Below are 14,407 nucleotides of genomic sequence, written 5' to 3'. Positions count from 1 at the left end.
GTGGTCCCTGATGCTTTTGCTAAGCTTGTTCTAAGTAGGTGCTTTAGACCACTGAGCCATCTCTCCAGCCCATGAAAGTATCATCTAATTTCTCTATAAATTTTGAAAGATAGTTTTGTGGCATACATCAATCTGAGTAGGAGGTTTCTTTTTAGGGCTTGCAATAATGCACTCCAAGATCTCCTTACCTTTAGGGTTTATGGTGTAAAGTCTGCTGTGATCTGATGGACTTTCTTGTATAGGTGATTTGTTTCTCTTCTCTAGCAGCTTTTAATGTTCTGTTCTTAAGTTTCTGGAATCTTAATTATTACATGCCTTGGTTTAGTTAGTTTTTTATCATGGCTCATTAGAGGTTTGTTTGTTTGTTTGTTTGTTTGTTTGTTTTTTCCCAGAATGGGGGATTGAACTCAGGCCCTTGCGCTTGCCAGGGAAGTGCTTATTCCACTGAGCCATCTTCCAGGCCCCTCATTAGAGTTTTCATGCTTCACTTACTATATGTCAAATTCTTTTTCCATGCTTGGGAAGTTGTCTACCATTACTTCTATGAACAGTTGTTTTTAATTTCACTTGCACTATATCTTGATTTCTTTGACACCAATCAATCTTAACTTATTCTTTGCATCGTCTGCCAGTTGTTGGAATTGATTTTTTGTAGTCCTTTGCTCTTTTTAAGCAATCTTTCTATAATTGCTAACTGAAATCCTATTGTCTAGATCTGATATTCTGTCATTTTGGTTCATTCTAATGTGTGTACTTTTTTTTTTTTTTTTTTTTTTTTTTTTTTTGGTTAATGGGAATCAAACTCAGGACCTTCTACTTGCCAGGCAGTCACTGGACTGCTGAGCTATATGAGCTATATTCTTGGCCCTGATGTGTAGCTTTAATCTCCCGGATATCTGTTCAAATTTGTTTCATGTGTTCCATTTCTTTCCTATTTTGGGCATTCATGGTTTTCATCATTTCTTTAAGCTCCTCTGTTTATGGTGACTTTCTTGTTTTGATTATTTCTGATTTGATTTTTTTCTAGAGGCTCATTTGTCTTTGTTCTGTTACTTCAAAGGATAAAGATGGTTAGTTTTCAGATTGTTCCAGATCATTGCTCCCCTGAATTTGCCTTTGGTGAACTAGAAGTCTGGGACTCCATCTTGCTTACATGTCTTCTCATTTTCTTTTCTTTCTTTTAATTCCTGGGTTGATGCTTATAAATTATTCATGGAAGGTAATTTTATTGTTAGCGTTGTTAGAGATGCTCTTGTTTTTGAATGTTTCCCTAAAACACCTGAGTTTAATCATATATAACATTATGTGTTTTTTTTAACATTATGTGTTTTTTGACATGAAGAAGTTGTGTTTTCTTACCATTCCTTTGCTTCACTTAAGCATCTAATGTTGCTTTAAAAGTTAGCTTACATTATTAGCCCTTATACAAGCTATCTTATTTTCTGACTACTAAACCCTTATCAAATGACTACTTGTCAGAACTGTCTTCCAACTGTACCTGGTTTTTAGGTTTTGAGTTTTTTACAAGATTACACCTCTTCAAGCTATTAAGGGTACAAAGTTGTTGCCTATTTGGCCTACTCCCTGGTTCTTTATCACTGACCTACACTATTATTTATGACCTTTAGGCAATCTCAGTCTTGGCATACAAGGAAAAATGACTGATTAGAACAATTAGGTTATCTTGACTGAAGTGCTACAATCAGTAACAATAATAGCATCAAACACCACCTAGAAAATTACAAAATGTGGTAACTATTAATTTGCCACCTTGAACCATAAGAATAAGAGTTGTAGTTACATAACAAAATCTAAAACAAGCCCGGAAATTATTTATATTAAGTATGCCTTCAATATAGGAATTTTACCTTCAAGGGAGAAAATTAAAAGTGGTTGGGGGAAAATAGAGAAATAAAAGAAGAAAGAGATTAGAAGCAAGGCTAGAGGACAAAGGAAAATTCCTTGAACTTTGTGAAACTGGTAAAGAAGACTGGAGTGAAAGAGAAAAGGAAAAATAAAAAGAACAACAGAACAAAACCAAAAGCAGTGTTTACCCTCATGTAAAATTGTAAACAATAAAGAAAATAAAACAAAAACAAGAGAAAAAAGTATCTACTTCAGGGCATGTCTCTGCTGTCATTAGAACACAGCCCAAATCTGTGTTGTTTAATCCCAGCAAGCCAGGTATAAAAGTCTTTAGTTCTACCAAGCCATAGATTCTGAAATATCCAGTGTATAACTTAGTTTTGTTCTAACAGCTTAAAATAATTCTCTTTGCAGCAAAGCAGTGAACAAGGAGTATGAAGAATATGTTCTAACTGTTGGTGACTTTGATGAGAGGATCTTTTTGGGAGCAGATGCAGATGAGGAAATTGGAACACCCCGAAAATTTACTGGTGACACCCCATTAGGAAAACTGACAGCACAAGCTAATGTGGAATGTAACCTTCAACAACACTTTGAAAAAGTAATATTACCTAGCCTGGCTTCAGTCTTGAATGATCTTTTTCTTACTCTATGTGATTCTACTAACAGCAGACGCATCTTTCAAGTTAAATTTTGAGTTTCTTCTACTAATTCATATTTTCCATGAAAGCCTGAAAAGGTAATTTTTAGAACTGTGGCATTTAGCATTTTACTGTGTTTCTTGCTGTCAATCATAGTTTAGATCTGTTTCCCCAAAACATATAACATTATATGTTTTTTGACATAAAGGAGAATTTATGGGGCCTGGGAGATGGCTTAGTGGAATAAGCGCTTCCCTGGCAAGCGCAATGGCCTGAGTTCAATTCTCGGTTCTGCTAAAAAAAAAATAAATAAAAGAATTTATGCTCTCCTACCATTCTTTCTTTGCTTCACTTAAGCTTCTATTATGTTGCTTTAAAAGTTAGCTTACATGATTATCCCTTATATAAACTGTGCTTTTTAAATTATTTTTTTCTGTATTCAGAACAGGGTCTACAGGGTGTCACTATGTAGATTGGGCTCATAGTGATTCTCCTGTTTTTGGCCTCCCAAGTGCTGGGATTACAGGCACACACCACCATGCCCAGTTTCAATTGCCACCTCAGTGCGCCCTGCAGGTGGGGCCAGCATGGCACACTAGGCATCAAACCCTGTCCTCTGTGCTGAGCTGTCAGGCTGGCCAAACTATGCTTTTCTGACTGCTACCGTATAACTTGAGACTTGATTGCCAAGGGCTAAGACTTAATTCTATATTTACATATGAAATGGGTTGGAGGATGATGTTTAATTGAAAATTCACTCATCTAGAAGATGGAAAACCTAAGTTTTAGTCCGTCCTCTGCCATTAATTTTGTTAGCTTAAGCAAGTTTTTTTAACTTCTCTGTGCCAGTTTCCTCATATGTAATATGAAAATATAGATATATTACGTTTCAAATGTGGCATATAGCAGGGGATAATACTGGAGAGTCAACACAATGCTTTGTAACGAAGCAGCAGCATCCCTGGCTTAAAATTTACAATCCTACTGCCTTAACCTCCCAAGGATTATCTAGGTTCTTGGATAATAGATGTGCTTAAATGACTTTTATGAAGATAAGATGAGATCACAGAAAGCATCTGGAAAAGTATTATTCAAATGTAAAGATGTTATACTGTTGCTAATATTTTGTGGTGGATATCCAGAAAAGGAGGGAAAAACCTCATTAGTAAGTAGAGAATATGTTATATATACCAAACCAAAGGTATAAGAGCGAAGATAATTTTTTAATCTTACAGATTTTTCTTTTCTTATAGAGAAGATCATTTGCACCTTCTACCCCACTGACAGGAAGAGGATATTTACGAGAAAAAGAAACAGTCATTACTCCTGTTGCTTCAGCCACCCAAAGTGTCAGCCGCTTACAGAGTGTTGTGGCTGGACTAAAAAATGCACCAAGTGAACAACTTACAAGTATTTTTGAGTAAGTACAATACTGTTACTTTTCTAAATGTTTTTAAAATTAGATTCTTTATTACATTCTGTTTTTAATATATACATGCTTCTTTAGTAGTATATATAGATCTGGCAAGTCATGCTATATCATTTCAGTCATAAAATAAATTGGCCTGGGGCTGGGGAGATAGCTCAGTAGAATAAGCACTGGCAAGCACAAGGGCCTGAGTTCAATCCCTGGTTCCACCAAAAAATAAAAATAATAAATAAATAAATAGGCCTAAAATGAGAAAGAAGTACCTATAAAAAATTATATAGAGGGCCAGGTATAGTGGTTTATGCACATAATCCCAGCTACATGGAACACTGAAGCAAGATCATTATCAGTTCAAGTATGAATCTGCCAAAATACAGCACATTAATCTATATAAGATGAAGGTTAACATACATGTTTATGTAGATGTATAGGCATAATTGTTATTTTACAGAATTACAGACCTTCAAGTATATCTTAAAGTTCATTTAGCTCTGGCATTTTACTTGTTACCCTTGTGTCATATATTTTTATTTTTATTTTTATTTTTTAAACTAATTTATTTATTTATTGTGTGTGTGTGTGTGTGTGTGTGTGTGTGTGGCCAGCTCAGCCCACCAGGGGGCAGGGCTGGCTGGCATGTGGTGCTGGGGATTGAACTGCGGTCCCTGAGTTTTGCTTAGCTTAGCTTGTTCTAAGTGGGTGCTTTAGACCACTGAGCCATCTCACCAGCCCCCTGTCATATATTTTTAGATTGACTTTGGGCTCAATCTAAATATCATCAAAGGAAGATACTGGTTAAACATTGATAATACAGCTACAAAATGTAATTTTATGTAATTCTGTTTTATTTATTTTTGTATTTTAGGGAAGGGTCTATAGGGTATTCAGGGTCTCACTACTAGATCATACTCATAGTGATCCACCTGTTTACAGCCTCCCAAGAGCTGGAATTACAGGTATATGCCACCACACCCATCTCAATTGCCATCTCAGCATGCCCCAAGGGTAGGGCCAGCATGACAGGCCTGGAGATCGAACCCCCTGCCCCTGCGCCTGCTTGCAGGCGCTTTTATCTGCTGAGCTATTTGGCCGGCCCTATAATTCTGTTTTAAAGATGGGTGTTTCCTGATAAAGTCGATGGAGTGAAGCCAACAAAGCTGGAGTCCTCACACTTGCTCATTTCAAAGCATGTTATAAAATTACAGATCAGAGAATTGTGTTTCCTAATACCTAATGAAGTAAGAGCAGAGTAAAAACTGGCAAAAATGTTTGCAACAGCTGTCAAATAAGAAAGATGATTTTATGACATCAGCTTCCAAATTAGTAATGAAGAAAGGAAATGGATGCCTCCATTATGCCTGTCCTCAGGAAAGAGTACTGGGGAAAGGGGTGTTATTGATAGAATCTTGAGTATGTTCATTAGTACTGTAGATTTGCAAAGAAACAAATGGGCTATAACTAGGCATATGTGTAAAAATTCACAGAAAGCTCCTGAAGTGAAAGTCCCTGTGTACTCCCACCAGGATCTCACCTGAACTATGAAAATCTGCCAGAGGCTGCCATTTTCCAGGGTTCCATTATGATTTGTGGCAGGATCTTCATGAAACTACAAGAGCCAGGCATGGTGGCACATGCCTATGATATCAGTACTTGGGTGGTTGGGGCAGAGGGATTGCCATGAGTTTGGAGTTAGCCTAGAATACATGATGAGTTTAAAGCCACTACAAACTACATGGCAAGACCCTGGCTCAAAGAAAAAAAACAACCAAAACAAAACAAAAACAGATGAAACTAGAAGGCATTCCTGAGACTACTAGGCATAGGAAATCCTATAATGGAGACATTTAACTAAATCTCAACCAGATGTGGTGGCATATGCCTATAAACCCATCCTCCTGAGTTATGAGGATCATCATGAGTTGGAGGCCAGCCTGAGCTCAGTAGTGGACTCAAGCCAAGCCTGAATTGCTTAGTGAAACCCTGCCTCAAAAATAAAACAAGCAACTGACACTGACAAAGGTTCTACAATCTGAGGTACAGGATCTCAGGATAAATCCTGAGGGGATTTCACTGACCTTATCACACCCAAAAGCTACAACTCTTGTTGCATAGGTCCTGCTTTACCTTGGTCTTAACCATCCAGTAGAAAAGTATAAAAACGAAATATAAGAAGTAAAGCCATGCTGTTATGTTGAGCTGTGGGGGACTCAGGTGAACAGTTTCTGATATTGCCAGTTGAGCCGAAGACCCAATACTATTATGGGCTACTGGACTCTTTTAGAATATTTTGCTGAGTTTACACACCTATAATATTCAAATAATGGAACTTAACAAAAAAAGGGTATACAGATGAATGTCCATTTTGTATCTGTGTATTCAAAGTGGTTAGGATAGATATATAGTTACATTCTCTTAATGAATAGAATGATTTGTTCTAATGGTGCTTGTAAATAGGATCTCAAGTCCACATCTTGTACAGCAATTAACCACTAAGAAGAATGTATGTAGTGTGTTAATTATTGAAACTGTCCTACCGATTTGATTTGAAACTGTCTCATTGCTATTTGTTTATCAATAAAATTGTGGCAAAAAATAAAAAATAAATAAAACAAGCAAACAAAAACACTCAATCTCAGAAGAGTAAGCAAAGCCTTGAACATCTAACCAAACCTGCACATAGTATCATCTGAGTTCTTCCACTATGCCTCAAACCTTCATTATATGAAGATAGACAGGACGATGCCCAGTTTCAAAAGTAGCTCAAGAAGGTAGACAGAGGGGCTGGGGAGATGGCTCAGTGGAATAAGCGCTTCCCTGGCAAGTGCAAGCGTCTGAGTTCAATCCCCGGTTCTGCAAAAAAAAAAAAAAAAGGTAGACAGGTTGCAAGTAAGACAGGAATACTGTCATGGAGCGCTTTCCTTCTTAGCATTTGACTAGATGGGTTTAATATGACACTACTTCAAGGATGGGTAAGTTGAAAAAAACTAGCAAGGCAATTATACAAATATTTGTATAGCAACAAGAAAAGGAAAGAAACAAGTGGAGAATACCAGACAAACCCAAACAAATAAATGAGACTTCTCCTGTTTATAAATTAAAAGTGTTAATGTTAAAATATTTATTCTATACAAAGTGTAGAAGTAATTGTTGTTTGTCTCTTTGAGACAAGGTCTTGCTGTGAAGATTAGGCTGGGCTTGAACTCACTTTGTAGTTCCAGGCTGGTCTTGAACTCAAGTGATCCTCCTGCCTCAGTCTCCCAAGTGCTGGGATTGCAGACATGCACTACCATGCCCAGTAATACAAGTAATTTTTATTAAAATTCCACTTGCAATTTTTTCAGATACAGAAAAAAAACTCTTAACATTCATATGGAATCTCATATGACCGTGAATAGCCAAAACAAACTTGAAAAAGAACAACAGAGCTAGAGGCCCCACACTTGCTTATTTTAAAGCCTACTACAAAATTACACTAGTCAAAATAGAGTTGACAGACAAATCTGTAATTCAGGGGAGAGAGCCCAGATGTACATGGTCAAGTGATCTTTCACAAGGATACCAATACTATATAATGGGGAAAGACTAATCTTTTCAGTTAGTAGTGCTGGAAAAACTGAATGTCCCACATACAAAAGCATAAAGATATAAAATAGTATTTGAAAGTGTGTTAAAGATTTAAATATAAGACCCAAAACTATAGAACTCATAGAAGAAAACATAAAGGGAGTCATATGTAACATTCAAATGTGCAGTGATTTCTTAAAATGATACCAAATACAAGTAACATAAAATAAACAAGACTTTAGTCTTTTTTTTTCCCCCTGTATTTTAGGGAAGGGTCTACAGGGTATTCAGGATCTCACTACTAGATCAGACTCGTAGTGATTCTCCTGTTTATAGCCTCCCAAGTCCTGGAAATATATGCAAAAGAATCAAAGATAGGATATCAAAGAGGTATTTGTATGCTGTGTTCATTGCAGCATATTTAATATTACAGGTGCGTGCCACCACACCTAGTCTCAATCACTACCTCAGCATGTCTGAGAGGTGGGACCAGCACAGCAGGCCAGGGGAACAAACCCCTGGTCTTGTCTGTTAATCTGCTGGGCTATTTGGCCAGCCCTGACAACTTTAGTCTTAAAGTAGCTAGGTATGGCAGTACATGCACATGAAACACTTGGGAGGCTGAGGCAGGAGGATCACTAGTTCAGGGCCAGCCTGTGTTACGTAGTTGAGTCAAGGCCAACCCTGAACTACATAGAGAGATCTTGCCTCAGGAAAAAAAAAAAAAAAAAAGCAAAAACTGTAGACTGGGAAAAATGATTACATTATGTCAGATTAGTAGTTAATATTCTAATACATTAAGAATTCATATACCCAATAATAAAAAAGTCTGAGGTTTTTGTTTTTGTTTTTGTTTTTTTTTTTTTTTTGGTGGAACCAGGGAATGAACATAGGCCCTTGTGTTGCCCGCTCCCCCCCCCAAAAAAAAGTCTGATTTTTTAAATGTGTGAGAAATTCAAATAGACATTTCTCCACAGGAGATGGATGGCAATAAGCATATGAAAAAACACTGAACATGGTGATCAGGAAAATACAAACCAAACCTATGATGAGAAGTCACCTCACATTCATTAGATTGGCCACTATCTCCCCACAACCACCAAAAATGAAAACAAAATTGCAAATGATGACGAGGATATAGGGAAATTGGAACACTTGTGCATTGTTGGTAAGAGTCTAAAATTAGGCAGCCATTATGGAAAATAGTATCAAGTTTCCTCAAAAAAGTAAAACTAGGACACTATACAACCTTATAATACTACTTCTGGAAATATATGCAAAAGAATCAAAGATAGGATATCAAAGAGGTATTTGTATGCTGTGTTCATTGCAGCATATTTAATATTTTTAAATAAATTTTTTTAATATTTAAATTTTGTTTATTGATTCATAGGATACAGGATCTCACTATGCAGCTCAGACTTGTAGTATTCCTCCTGTCTCAGCCTCCCTAGCACTGGGATTATAGGTGTGTGCCACCACACCCAGTTTCAGTGACTGTCATAGCACACCCTTGGTACCAGGGATCAAAATCAGGTCCTTGTGCTTGCCAGGCAGGTGCTTAGACTGCCAAACTATTTCCCCAGGCCTGCAACATTATTTACAATAGCCAAAATGTACAGCAAATAAAATGTTCATGAGTGGATGAATAAAATACCAATATATGCATACTAGTGGTAGTGAACCTTTTAGGGAACAAGCTCCCAAATTATGACCCCAAACCAACTTACTTATCCCAAGGTGCCAACACTGCAATTAAACCTGAATGCTGAGGTTTTAGTTTAGAAAAAGCAACTCATACCATAGCATCTTTTATCTTGAATTAAAAACATAATAACAGTTTTCAGTGATACAAATAGCTTTTTATTGAAAAGTTAAGACTAGGCATGGTGGTGCGAGCCTGTAATCCCAGTACTTGGGAGGCTGAAAACAGGAGGATCACTATGAGTCCAATCTGTAGTGAGACTGTAGACCCTGTACTAAATACGTTTTTAAAAAAAGTTAATATCAATAAAGTTTTGAAAAAAAAAAGTTAAATTTTGTATTCGTTGTGTTTTTGCAGTTAACGTGATCTTTAACATGCTGGTAATTTGTCAAACCTTGGTTCATACTTTGTTTGAGAGCAGCACATGCAGTGCTCAGATCATCTCTTAGTCTTTTTTCTTGTATCAGATATCATATAATTCAAAGCTGAAAAAGCTCCTCATAGGCATATGATGATCCAAACAAAGTAAGAAAAGCAACCCCAAGTGCTTTCATTGAATTAAAATTATTGGCAGAGAAATCCACACTTTAAGGATCTCGTTTTCAGAACTATCAACTGTGTTATCTTTTGTCATCCCTTCACACTATCTTCTCTGTCTTCCCAAGTATGGAATGTGGGTCATAGAATTTGTTTTTCCAGATAGAACTTTTGTGAAATTCCAATATCTCCACTTCCAGATTTCCAAAATACTTTACTGTAAGCAAGAAAGATCAAATTCTTCAAATCTGGCTTTATTTGGAGAAGAAAATAAAGTTGTTTCCTTCTCACAAAACTGTAGAAATCTGTTACTAAAATTATCCTTTGTAGCCACTACAATACTAGAAAATTCCTTGTAGATTTCCTGATGGCTTGTAGGATGATCTACAAATGTTGTAGAATTTTCTAAATGTTTTTTATTTGGAAAATATTTCAGCTGCCCCCTTTCAAGTGCTGGGGCTACTTGGCTCATGTGCCTACAGAGAGGCCTCTGCATTCCCACTGTGGCATGCATGCCATAGGTTTGCCACCACTAATGTGTGTGTATATTAGAATATTATTTATTTTATTACTTTTTCTGAGACAGGGTCTCGCTATGCTCACTTTTGTAGCCCCCAGACCGGTCTCAAACTCTCAGCGATCTTCCTGTCTCAGCCTCCTGAGTGCTGGGATTACAGGAGTGCACCACCATGCGTGGTTCCATGGAAATCTTATATGCTACAGTGTGAATGAACTTGTAGTACATTATGCTAAGTGAAACAAGTAAATGACAAAAAGATATATTACATGATTCCATTTATATAAGAGATACATAAAGTAGTCAAATTCATAAAAACAAGTTGTTTAAAATTTGAAATACCATTTTATGTGAAATTTATATCTGTATGTTTTGTGTTACATATGTAAAATTCTACTTACATTTGTAGGTTTGCAACAGACAATAGAACTTTGACCAAGAAAACCCAAATTAATTCTCAAAAGGAAAAATGTTGGTAGCCTGAGTTATTTTCCTAATAACTAGGCTCTTCTTGTATTTTGTAGATCTTGTATGCGGAATCCTATGGAAAACATTATGAAAATAGTGAAAAGAATTGGAGAAACTTTCTGCCAACACTATACTCAATCAACAGATGAGCAGCCAGGATCTCACATAGGTAAGAAGACAAAACTGAAGTTGGTACAGGATAAAAGTATAAATAAATTGTCCCCAAAACTAGAAATTCAAGCTGTTCTGCTCTTTACTTTTTCACCATATATGGATCAGGCCCAGATCATCACTCCTGTTAGGCAAGCACTACTCTGTTGCTGAGCTGGATCCCATCTCCTCATGTACTAGATTTAATTTTATTTAAGTTTTGTTCTTGAGTCCTTACTAGAATTTAATAGCACATGCTTCTTCTGTATTTCCTTTTAGACTTCGCTGTAAACAGACTAAAGTTAGCAGAAATTTTGTATTACAAAATACTAGAGACTGTAATGGTTCAGGAATCACGAAGACTTCATGGAATGGACATGTCAGTAAGTAAATCCACTCTACTCTGCTAGCCACTTGCAAGATCCAGAAGTCTTAGCCTGGAGGCAGTGTTCTGAAAGCCTCTGATAGAGGAATTATGAGGGTCAGCAATTTATGGTGAACATGGCCAACATGACACTTTAACTCAATTCAGTTGATTTGACACATCTAAAATTAACTTTATGCAGAATCATAAAATACTGTATATAAATGTTATCTTCAGTATAATGTCAATGTTCATTCCATTTAGGTTTTAATTTTTTTTTAATTTTTGTCTTTTTTTTCAGGCTAGTAATAACAAATCTTCTCCAATTATTAAGCTGACTTAAGATACTCAAGTCCAGGGGCTGGTGAGATGGCTCAGTGGTCTAAGGCACCTACTTCGAACAAGCTAAGCTAAGCAAAGCACAGGGACCGCAGTTCAATCCCCCAGCACCACATGCCAGCCAGTCCCGCCCCCTGGTGGGCCGAGCTGGCCACACACACACAAAAAAATAAATAAATAAATAAATAAATAAATAAATATATTAAAAAAAAAGATACTCAAGTCCATACCTCCCAGAGATTTTTTTTTTAATTTTTTTATTTTAGGGAAGGATCTACAGGGTGTTCAGGGTCTCACTACTACATCAGACTCCTAGTGATCCGCCTGTTTACAGCTTCAGAGATTTTTGGATTATAAATAGTAGTCATTTTTCTAGAAAAAAAAATTTCTTTGAACGTTTAACCAAATATGATCACTCTGTCCAATAGCTGCATAAAAGGATTGTTCTACAAAGCTAAACCTTTCCGCTTAATCTTCCTTCCCCATCTTCCCTTAGTTTTCTCTCTTCTGATTTACCCTAAAGTCTTTCTCTGTCTATTCCTCCCTCTCTGTATCTCTCTTTTTCATTGTTCTAGGGATTGAACAATGCCTTCATATTCAGCTATATCCTTAACCCTTTAAAAATTACTTTATCTCTTACTTTTTGGAGAGGGAGTTCTGGGAGCTGAACCCATAGCCTTTTCACTGAGTTATATTCCCCACTGTATTTTTATTTAAGTCAGTATTTCATTAAGTTGCCCAGTACAGGTTTGAACCAGTCCTCCTGTCTCAGCCTCCTGGAATACTTGAATTACATATGTGCACCACTATTCCCAACTACCCTAACATCTTTGGGGTTTGTTATTTTTTTTTTTAAGTGAGTGTTGTTAGGCAGTTTAGGCTGATCTTGAACTCACTGTGTAGCCCAGGCTGGCCTCAAACTCATGATGATCCTCCTGCCTCAGCCTTCCGAGTACTGGGATTACACCATGCCCAGTTTAATGTTGGTTTGTTTTGTTTTTTGTTTTTTGCAGTACTGTAAATTGAACTCAGGACCTCGTGCTTGCCAGGCAGGCACTTAAGCTGCTCAGCTATCTCCATAGCCCACCCAGTTCAATCTTGATGGAACATATACCACCATAATTTCCTAAAAAAGAAGTAAATTTTTAAATTTACTGGTTTGAAATAATTATGAATTCACAGAAGGTTGCAAAAATAGTACATATAGCATAGTGGAATATACCTATAATCTGAGCTACGTAGAAGACTGAGACTGTATGATCACAAATTCAACTCCTTCTGGGAAATTCTTTTTGGCAGGGGGAATTTAAGCAAGACTCTGTCTCAAAATTAAAAGGGCTAGATAGCAGAGCACTTGTCTAACAAGTGTGAGGCCTTGATTTTAGTCCTCTCAACTCAAAAATCCCTACATGTACAGTACAGGGAGATCCTTTACATAATTTTCCAGTTGGTTACAGTTTATATCATACAATATCAAAACCAAGAAATTGATACTAAAATAATGTGACTGAGTGGCCGGGGAGATAGCTTAGCGGTCTGAGTGCCTGCCTGGCAAGTGCAAGGACCCGGGTTTAATTCTTGGTACTATATGCTATGCCAGCCACCAAAACCAGGCATGGTGGCACACATCTGTAATCCCAGTGCTGGGGAGGCTGAGACAGGAGTATCACTGACTTGGAGCTGCATAGTGAGACCTTGTACCAAAATAATGTGACTGAGCCTAGTGACCCACACCTGTAATTCTAGTATTCAGGAAGCTAAAGTAGAAAGATCCTTGTGAGTTCATGCTCAGCCTAGGTTACATAGTAAGTTCAAGGCCAGCCTGAACTACATAGACCCTGTCTCAAAATAAAACAAAACAAAATAATGATAGGGGCTGGGGATATAGCTCAGTGGTACAGTGCCTGCTTCGCAAGTATAAAGTCCTGAGCTCAATTCCCAGTACCAAAAATAAAAAATAAATAAATAATTATAATGTGTATATTCCTTTAAAGTTGTGTCATCTAACCACCACACAAACAAGGTGAGAGAGAAATAGGTTCTAAAACCTCCAGTCAGTGTCTGACCTGCAAGTTCTACCTAAACCTCCAAATAGCTTTTCCTTGATATGCATAGCTAAGAAGTTTAGTTTAGGCATAAGAGATTAACACCAATAAATAATACAATAGAGAATAATTACAACAGAATACCATAGTAAAAATTATGAAAGCATGGTCTGTATCTCTTAGAAGAGATTATTATACTTTCATCTTTTCACTTAAAGGAGACACTTTATTCTCAGTAGTCTCTGTAAATTTCCAGCATTATTACTCTTGGGGTTTTTGGGGGGACACTATTAAATGAAATAAGGGTTACTTGAACACAAGGCTGATAATACCACTGCAAAGTGACTAATGAGCAGTAGCATCTGCAGTATGGACATGTTAGACAAAGGGGTGATTCACATCTGGAGAAGAGTAGAGTGGAGAGCATGATGCTTCCCCACACTATTCAGAATAGCAAGCAATATAAAGCTCATGAATTGTTTATTTCTGGAAGTTCCTAAAAAGATTTTCAGATTAGGGTTGTGGGTAAATGAAACCTCAGAAAATGTCACCATAGGTAAAGGGGAATTACTGTACTACTCTATAGAACTAGTTTGTCATCACAAACATTCTCCCATATTTTGTCTTTACTCAAATACTCCCCTCAACCACTACTCTGATTCCCATGTGTTACTTTTTTTATTTTGGTTTTGGTTTTTTATGGTATGGGGATTGAACCAAGGGCCTTATGCATGCTAGCCTACTGAGATATATCTCTAATACGTTGATTTTTTTTTTTTTTT

The 14,407-nt window shown here is 36.9% G+C and overlaps 1 protein-coding gene across 1 annotated transcript in view; it reads left to right on the top strand.

The window, feature by feature from the left end:
• Positions 1–14,407, top strand: part of Rbl1 (RB transcriptional corepressor like 1) — a 106,381-nt gene that overhangs the window by 24,599 nt on the left and 67,375 nt on the right. Inside the window, exons 7-10 of the mRNA XM_023714855.1 lie at positions 2,281–2,467; positions 3,761–3,927; positions 10,784–10,896; positions 11,157–11,260. Of these exons, the coding sequence (XP_023570623.1) occupies positions 2,281–2,467; positions 3,761–3,927; positions 10,784–10,896; positions 11,157–11,260 (571 nt within the window). The remainder of the gene's footprint in view (positions 1–2,280; positions 2,468–3,760; positions 3,928–10,783; positions 10,897–11,156; positions 11,261–14,407) is intronic.

Source organism: Octodon degus, unplaced genomic scaffold (assembly GCF_000260255.1).
Source record: "Octodon degus isolate 3935 unplaced genomic scaffold, OctDeg1.0 scaffold00037, whole genome shotgun sequence".
NCBI classification, from domain to species: Eukaryota; Metazoa; Chordata; class Mammalia; order Rodentia; family Octodontidae; genus Octodon; species Octodon degus.
The sequence above is the reverse complement of the archived record's forward strand: the minus strand, read 5'-3'. Positions and strand labels throughout refer to the sequence as shown.